The sequence below is a fragment of the Gekko japonicus genome, unplaced genomic scaffold (genome assembly GCF_001447785.1).
Source record: "Gekko japonicus isolate JY-2015 unplaced genomic scaffold, Gekko_japonicus_V1.1 scaffold2793, whole genome shotgun sequence".
Classification (NCBI taxonomy): Eukaryota; Metazoa; Chordata; class Lepidosauria; order Squamata; family Gekkonidae; genus Gekko; species Gekko japonicus.
The window spans coordinates 157686-166644 of record NW_015164744.1 but is presented as its reverse complement, the minus strand read 5'-3'; the positions used below and the strand labels follow the sequence as shown (position 1 = coordinate 166644).

General features: G+C 48.4%; 1 protein-coding gene across 1 annotated transcript in view; it reads right to left on the bottom strand.

Moving 5' to 3' along the window:
* Positions 1–1082: 1082 nt before the first annotated feature.
* The window catches only part of APEH (acylaminoacyl-peptide hydrolase), a 13633-nt gene continuing 5756 nt past the window's right edge, over positions 1083–8959 (bottom strand). Inside the window, exons 8-22 of the mRNA XM_015409632.1 lie at positions 8658–8749; positions 8182–8222; positions 7971–8092; positions 7339–7399; positions 6422–6519; positions 6010–6061; positions 5782–5870; positions 5126–5264; positions 4862–4945; positions 4687–4767; positions 3866–3954; positions 3219–3409; positions 3038–3140; positions 2811–2917; positions 1083–1473 (exon numbers count right to left, since the gene is read on the bottom strand). Coding sequence (XP_015265118.1) covers positions 1371–1473; positions 2811–2917; positions 3038–3140; positions 3219–3409; positions 3866–3954; positions 4687–4767; positions 4862–4945; positions 5126–5264; positions 5782–5870; positions 6010–6061; positions 6422–6519; positions 7339–7399; positions 7971–8092; positions 8182–8222; positions 8658–8749 — 1452 coding nt within the window. The 3' untranslated portion in view covers positions 1083–1370. The remainder of the gene's footprint in view (positions 1474–2810; positions 2918–3037; positions 3141–3218; positions 3410–3865; positions 3955–4686; positions 4768–4861; positions 4946–5125; positions 5265–5781; positions 5871–6009; positions 6062–6421; positions 6520–7338; positions 7400–7970; positions 8093–8181; positions 8223–8657; positions 8750–8959) is intronic.

The window sequence follows — 8959 nt, the reverse complement described above, 5'->3', positions numbered from 1 at the left end:
CTAAATAAAAAAATATACATTGACTACAGTATACATTACCATTCAGATCCTGGTCACACACCTACAGGGTGGGTGGTAAGAAGGAAACGCCGAGACTGGTGATTGAGCCCAGGGAACTTTTTGTAGAAAAAGCCCAGCAGGAACTCATTAGCATAATAGGCCATACCCAACAGCAGGAACTCATTAGCATATTAGGCCACACCCCTGACAGCACAGCTCATTGGGACATTAGGCTGCACCCCCATGTTACCAGAAGTGTGGTTATCCAGCCACACCCACCTTTTGCTTCTTATTCTGTTTACCTTGTTTGTTGTCAAAACCCAGGGCTTTTTTGTAGCAGGAACTACTTTGCATGTTAGGCCACACACCCCTAATGTAGCCAATCCTAATGAGTTTCTGCTGTTGGGTGTGGCCTATTATGCTAATGAGTTCCTGCTGGGTGTGGCCAACTCGGGAGCCAGCCGGAACTCCGTTCCTGTGCGTTCCTGCCCAAAAATAGCCCTGATTGAGCCCATTCGTATTGTACTCAAGGAATCCCCTTCTGAATCACCACTTTCTTTGAATCCCGGGTTGCTGACACCACTTCCCCCTTCCAAAGAATCTAATTTATACATCACAAGGAAGTTCTCATCTCAGCAACTAATGATGCCCAATCATTCCCAGTCTAAGTAATTACACTTTGCAAGTCAGCGTCTCAGAATCTGAGAGATACAAGTTTTATACAATCAAGTATGTTTATTTATCTTTTGTAGCTAGATCCTCTGGGACTCACCCTTACTAGTTCTGCCCACAAAGACCAGTGCTAAAGACAGGGATTCCACAGAAATCGAACAGGACCATTTCTCATCTGGCATTTCTCAATAGCCACCTCCTACGGTAGAACTCCTGATAAGACTGCAAGATTTGGCAACAGTATGTGGACAGGATCAAGGCTCCCTCTAAGCCGTGGAGTCCTGTGAGCAAAAATTCAACTTGGTGAGCTCCTGGCATTAAAGTTGTGAGCGAGCGATTCGGCTGCTGCATGGATTAGTTTGCTCTGGAGCCATCGTTCCTGAGCTGAGACAAAAATCTGTGAGCCGGAGGCTAAAAAAACCTGTGAGCTAGTTCACACTAACTCAGCTTAGAGGGAACACTGGTCAGGATGACTTCTGCCACTGGCATTACTAAGTCAGCCACCAGGACACACGCTACCCCACTGTTACTAATTCCATCTAACTCCGTGCCCCCGAGATCCTGAACAAAGGTACCCGAGCACCCAACTCCCCACAATAGCTGCTTTGAGCAGAAGAGACTTGAATTTTTATTAGCTGGTCACACTGCTTGATAGGGAGGTGGGATTGCAACAGGTACAAGCCCAGGTTCTGAAGTCATCATTTCATGTGCTGGATCAGCCACAGCGCAATATTCATGAATCCATCAGCTTCAGCCTCCACACCTGCGAGGGCATGGTTATTGCCTGGATATAACAGCACCCTGGAAAAGAGACACAAAGCCATGAATGAAAATGCAGTTATTTGGCTCATGCCGGCATCTCTAGCCTGACGCAGTATTCTTCTGTCCCAATCATGTACATTTTATAGTCCCTTTGGTCATCCCACTGAAGTCCCCTTTCAGACAGTTTATTTATTTGTTTGTTAGATTTATACCCCGCCCTCCCCGCTGAGGCAGGCTCAGGGCAGCTTATATAAAAATTTTAAAACAATAAAAACATACGACGATTCTAAAGTCCTATACACAGATATTGCATGTCAGATGATGAAACAAACACATTTCCGAATAGTATCCATAACAGGTGTCAGTCAGTAATAGCAATAGCCGATGGTAGGATTCCAGGGTAAGGCTCTGATTTTAAATTAAGATGTTATATGTGGCTTCTCACTCAAATGCCTGGTAGAAGAGCTCTGATGTCCTCGGGGAGCTCATTCCACCAGTGCGGAGCTACCACAGAAAAGGCCCTGGCTCTGGTCATGGCCAGTCTGGCCTCTTTAGGGCCAGGGAGAGCCAGGAGGTTGTGTCCCCCTGAACGCAGTACTCTCTGGGGAACATGTGGGGAGAGGCGGTACCTCAGGTGTGCTGGCCCCTGACCATAGAGGGCTTTATAGGTAAGAACCAGCACCTTGAAGCGAATTTGGTATGCTATAGGCAGCCAGTGCAGTGCTTTAAGTGCAAGTTGGATGTATTCACGCAGAGAGAGACCCAACAACAGTCTGGCCACTGTGTTCTGCACCACCTACAGCTTCCGAATTTGGGACAAGGACAGCTCCACGTAGAGAGCATTGCAGTAGTCTAATCGCGAGGTGACCACTGCGTGGATTACTGTTGCCAAGTCACTGTGTTCGAGGAAGAGAACCAGCTGCCTAATCAGCCGAAGGTGGTAAAAGACTGACTTGGCAGTGGCTGCTACTTGGGCCTCCATCATTAAGGAGGCATCCAAGAGCACTCCCAAACTCCTGACCTCCGGCGATGGCACCAGTGGCGCCCCATCGAAGGTCAGGAGGGAGGTCCCTAACCCCGGACCACTGCAACTTAGGTACAGAACCTCCATCCTCACTGGATTCCATTTCAGTCGGCTCAGTCAAAGCCATCCAGCCACAGCTTGTAACACCAGGTCCAGATCTTCCTGGCCAGAGTTAGACTGGCCACCCAACAGCAGATATAGCCGGGTGTCATCAGCGTACTGGTGACAACCCAGTCCATGGCTCTGAGCAATCTGGGCAAGGGGACGCATGTAGATATTAAATATCATTGGGGATAGAACTGCCTCTTGGCGGTTCCTTTGCATTACTTCCCAAAGTTGCTCAGATGCTTACCGAGTTGGAATGCCCCTGGCCTTGAGAGCGTGGTAATATTCTAAGCCCTGCTTGGGGGGGACACGTCTGTCTTCCTCTCCTAGCATTAGGAGAACAGGTGTCTGAACCTATAGTAACAAAACAGCAAGACAGAAACAGTGTTCAACTAGCTGTAAGAAATCAAGAGTCCTGAAACTGAAGCAGGACAATCCGGGGAGCAATATACGTGTGTCCCTGCGTTGTTGTACCTTATCAACATACTGCATAGGTGAATGAAGTAGCATTTCCGTCCACTGCCTGGGATCTGGGAGAGCAGATGGATCATAGGGTAGGCCTGCTTCTGATAGGCACCTGGAAAAAGAGGCAGAGTGAGCATCCGTAAGGATAACAGGCAAAGGCTCAGAGATGGAAGCTGTTCAGGCCACTCACCAGTCAGGAATGTCAGTACTTCCCACCATGGAGGCCATGTTGACAACTGGATTCCTGGCCACACAGGCCTTGAAGGTATTAGGGTACTGGCCAATGAGATGGCAGGATAGGAAGCCCCCATGGGATCCACCAAGCAAGGCCACACGCTGTGGATCCAAGGGCTCCTTCTGTAGCACTTGTTCCACACAGAACTGCAAAGAAGGAATCAACAAACAAGGCGGCAGCATCTTAATGGGAGGCTCCAGACAATTGGTCCAAGAATTAATCCAAATAGACAGCTGAGTATATGGCACATCCCTCAATAATTGCACTGGATTGGGGGGAGGGGGGGAGTGTTCATATGTCTGAATACATCCCCTTGTTAAAAGCTCCCCAGACATGCAGAACAAGCATGATACACACATATCAGAGGTGGTTTAGCCCTGTGAGGAGTAAATCTTGTCCCTACCTGATAATCTGAACTGGTTATGTGGTGGAATTGCTCACAATGCATGTTGGGAGGGAAAAGACACATCTGTGATCCCTGGGGGCTTAGTGAACTTCCTTCTCTGCTACCCTACTCCTCCACCCAGTGAAGATACATACGGACTCCTACCTGCATAGTCCTCCTGTTGGACAGGAGGAAGGGAAGACTGCATTCCACTTACGTGCACATCCTTGACATCCTGAGTGCCCACATTGCCTGGGAGGGAGGCCACACTGTCCTGGCCAAAGCCCAGTGATCCTCGATAATTCACTAGAGGGGGGGGGGAGAGAATCAACAACATAGTGTCAACAAGAGCATTGTACTTGGCTCCTTACTGGCTCAAGCCCAGTGTCTTCCCGGGAACTGCCGTTCTTCCCAGCCAGGTTTCACTCCAGGCCTCCCTGGCATGGAGATACTTTTAATGAGAGGAATCTCCATCATCTTCTATCTGGATCAGCTTTATAACAATTCAGTACCAAAAGGGTTAAAGATGTTGCCCTCTGTAGCAGCCCCTATATGCCAATTCCACTGCTGTTCTCCAGAAGGGTGGTTACAAAATGCTTGTGCAATTTCTCCCCCAGTTCCACTCCTCTTACAGCAGCAGCAGCAGCAGCGAGGATCTTCCAGTGAAACAACAGGCTAATTACAGAGATGTACAGAGATGTTCCCTCTAAGCTGTGCAGTCTTGTGAGCAAAAATTCTACTTTGTGAGCTACTGGCATTAAAGTTGTGAGCGAGCGATTTGGCTACTGCATAAATTAGTTTGAGCCGGAAGCTAAAAAACTGTGAGCTAGCTCACACTAACTCAGCTTAGAGGGAACAGTGCCCCCATCCCACCTGGTCCTCTAAGTTTGAACGTGAGATCACAGCAGAGCCTTTCACAGCCTGGGCACAAGGGAAGATCCAGTCTCAGTGCCCCTGACCACAGTGTACTCTTCTGGGCTATACTGAGATCAAAAGCAGGTGCTTTGGTGCCCAAGAAGGATCCAGACCACTACTCACCCAGCAGCACAGCAAAGCCCATCTGGCAGAGCACTGCTGGGTACAGCATCCAGCTGATGGTGAACACAGAGTGAGGGCCTCCTGCAAAGGACACAAAAGGGGGATGGATTGACGAGACGACTGGAAAACTCAATGTATCTTGAATCAGGTGTGGTAAGAAGACAAAGGCGCTTACCATGAGGTGTCACCACTAATGGAAATTTCGTCTTCTCTGGTGTCTGAGCGGGCTGGAGTAGGATGGCTTCAAAATCAAGACCCACTGCAAAGAAAGAGTTCTCACTTGCAGATCGTGGAAGGGACACAGGAAAAGTCAGACACACAAACTGTTTTAGAACCACAGGGCCCCAAATTATTTTAGAGGAGCCCAGTTCAGGCCATGGGATGAAGGCCCGATGACAGCTGGCAAAGACTGCCGACCTTTTTCTCTCTCGGTACACACCATAGTCGGGGTTGTCCAGTTCTGGAGGAGGCTGCAGTGTATGGATATTCCAAGTGATTTCCTGAATGTGGTTGGATTCTTCCAGGCACACCCAGTTTACTTCTGCTTCCTTGCCAGCAGGAGGCAGGAAGGCCACCATCTGCAGCACACAAAAACAATCATTACTAAGCTAAGAAAGAGGAATCTACCCCTACTGGGACATGCATTTTGTCCAGGAGATTAGGCTGGAGGAGGTGGCAGCACACACGCCCCTAAAACTGGCAGCCTGAGCCAGGTAAGTGACGACGACACAGACACAGGCCCAATGGTAATGAACAACAAGCAAGGTTAACACTGATAAGGCGGGGAGCTTTCAGACATAGACATGTATGCTCTTAGTAATTACACCCTTGATTAATGACGATCCTTCCATTTTGTCTCAAAGTTACCTCCCCCCACCCCGAAAGATCACCTACGCACATGAATAAGAGGATACTACTTGTCCAGGTGGTTTGGTAGCACATGATTCCTAGGTCTATCAATCTATCTAATTTTCAGCTAGTTCTTGGGTAACTTTATCAGGGACCAAAAGCACTTGCAAAGTTTTTACTTTACTATTCTACAACACACTTATCAGGCAGTTTCCAGATCACCCTGCCTCGCCATGTGGTACTTACAAGCCTGGGAGGACAGCTTGGAGTAGAGAATTTGGCCACCACCAGATCCCTGTCAATGGTGAGCAGCGTCCAGCTTCCAAGAGGAGACCCTGAGTTAGTAAAGGAACAAAATTTCATTACTGCTGCCTTCTGTGAGTTCCCCACTGAAGAGCAGCAGGTTGCAGTATGGCCTCTTCAGTTGCTGAATGAAGAGCACTAATAATCGGGTCCAGGACAATGTGTACATACCCTTGGTGAGAGAACACACACTGCCTGACAGCGTATCCACCACAATCAGCTCCTAAAGGAAAGCATTGGAGAGGTTTATCTTAGGCTGTATCCAGACAGCAGCTTCCCACACAATTACTGGTACAATCTAGCGTGCAAAGCAAATAAATAAAGGCACAAGGACTTCTTGTCATTTTGTACAAGCCGAACAGTCTGATGCTGCTAGTCCTCTGCCCTACCTGAAACTGCAGGTGTTCATCTCCCTGTGGCTCACAGGTGTTAAGAAGTACTGACTCAATAGGCCTGATACTGAAGAGTTTCTCCATTTGGAGGTGCCATTAGAGACCAGCCAGGCACAGATCTCTGTCTGGCTTGGCCAAAACTATGCCAAGCTTTATCCTAAAGCTTAAGATACTCTATAGTTCATTCTTACCTGCCTACTGCGCTGAGCTGTGTCCAGCACAACCCTCTGGCTGTCTGCTGCCCAGCAACACTCAGACAATGCTGTGTTGTAGATCCCCATGAATTCACCTGCAAGGGATAGTACATGTTCATTCAGACAGTGACAGCCCTCGTGCAGTAAGTCACAGGCTCTGTGCTGAGAACCGGACCACAGAATGCACCAATTCCAACAGCTCCATTCTATTCACATACAGGTGGCCATGATATTTTGGGTTTTCTGCCTCAGGCACCAAGGAAGAGTTCCCTGTGATGGCACTGCCTTTTAACAGCACCCCAAATGTCTTCAGCCTGAGGCATGCCACTTCATATTAATGGTAAGATTATCTTGGATGCCAGGTGCCCTTGGATATGTCAACGCCTACCTGAAGGAGTTCCAGAAGACACTGTGTGGAAAACATCTTCAAAAGCTACAGAACCCAAATGGGATGGCCAACTCCAAGCCTCAACCGAACTAACACCCTATTATTGCTTTCAAGGGATGCTTCTTTACAAACAGGGAACCACCTTGATTTAGAAGGAAGCACAGGAAACCTATGAGGGCATGCAAATTGACCGCCATCATATTCCTTCAATGCTCAGTCCTTCCTCTACTTCCCCAGAACCTCCTCTTTTCTCAGATCACCAGAGAATTCCATATTCCACATCACTTGCAAAATATTTCTGTAGCTATGACAGTAAAAGTAGGTCATCTTGCTTATAGGACCGTGTACAGTATAACAAACTGTATGGATAAGCATAAAATGCAGCAGTCACAAGACTTGTTTTTTTCCACCGATGTATGAGGAATCCTTGGTGCCAAATTCACAGATAGTCATCAGAGCCCCTCAAATTCCATCAAACATCTCCCACTGCACACTCCAGGAGTTCCAGCAGGGCCATACTACTCACCTTGGTTCTGCCGAGGCACAATCTCCACCACGGTAGAAGCCAACTTTGTGTACCAGTCATACTGAAAGAGAGATCAAACCGGGATGTGACAGAGCACAGCTCCCTGACCCAGTGATCCCTTTCTGCGTTAAGACTGCTGGGCCTGAAGTAAGACCTCTTTCAGATTATGGCACCAGTAGGAAAGAGATACCATAAAGCTCCATGTAGCAGTAAGCCTATCTTAGATCAAGGCATCACTTGTGGTTTATGAAAAGCTCCACAACAGTGCTGGGTGAACCATGCCAGCTTTATTCTGCCTTGCTTCTCTCTCTGCTCAAGCTTTATTCTGCCTTGCTTCTCTCTCTGCCCCACACAAAATGCTGTCCACATTCCTCAGACCAGACTCTTCAACAGGTAAACCACCACAAACTCCAACAGCAAATACAGGCTTCTAAGTGCAGCTGCCTCTATGACGAAAATGGAAGCACTCAGGTTGAGACAGAGTTCGGCCTGATTTCATACATAAGATGTTTATGCTCAGAAAAGCCCCTCAATGCCCAGTAGGGGCCAAGGAACTCAGTGAATCCCATGGCTTCTTTAAAGAGATGGAGAGACCATGAGATCTCTGGCAAGCACTCCAGCACAATGTTTACCATGCACAGGCGGCTGCATTGTTGGTGGGGCCCGGAAGCCATGTTCTCCAGATACACAATGCGACACTGGTCTGGACTCAAGCGCGGAGACCAAATGGCCTTGGTATCGTCTGAAAGCAGTTCTGCAACAGAAAGGGAGACAGAGAATGAAAAGAGAAGTCCGTGATAACCACAAGGGCTGAGAAAAGGGCAATAGCAACAGGTTGCTCACCACAACGACCGCCTGTCAGGTCCACATAGAAAAGAGCTGATCTGAAGGGAGGGAAAAAAACCAGAGGTGACCAGCCAGGCTACTGCCCTATTCCTCATCAGGACAGAAGGGGGAGTACTGTGGTACTACTAGCCGAGCTGGCTTCTCCCTGACAATGCAGAAGCATGCTTTCCACACAGAAAAGGGCAAGGCCTGAGAATCGGAAAGAGCCTGTCTACTCTGTGAAGCTACCTATTTTTGTTGGAAGCTGTGCATCTTATCCAGGAACCCTCCTTAGTTGTAGGACTACAGCAACCCCTCCCCATGTGCTGAAAGAGTACTTGAGCCCCAAGTTATCCTGTAGCAAAGGAACTTCAGTGTTTAGATGCCCAGTGCTCCTAGAGCTATTTGCCCATCATTTGGTTCTCCTCCACGCTTATCCTGCTACGGAAGGGCAAGCCTGCATGAATTCCTACTGCTTCCAGCAGGGCACTCACCTGCGATTGGTGCAGTGCCGCAGCCCTAGACGGAAAGGCTCATGCCACCAGCCTGCAAATACCACCCCTGTGTCACCAGGAGTCCAGAAAGCCTAGAGGGAGGAAGAAAGCAGTGTCAAGGGTGAGCATGCTAGACTTTACTCGGCAGGACAGGTCTCCAACATGAAGCATGCTTGAAATAAGAGCCATGGAATAATGACCCAATAAATATACTGTACGAAAAAGCTGAAGCAAAAGCTAGTAGAAGGCACCTCATTCCTTCCCCTGTGGAGACCTGGTGCTCCTGGGGACAAGGGAAATCA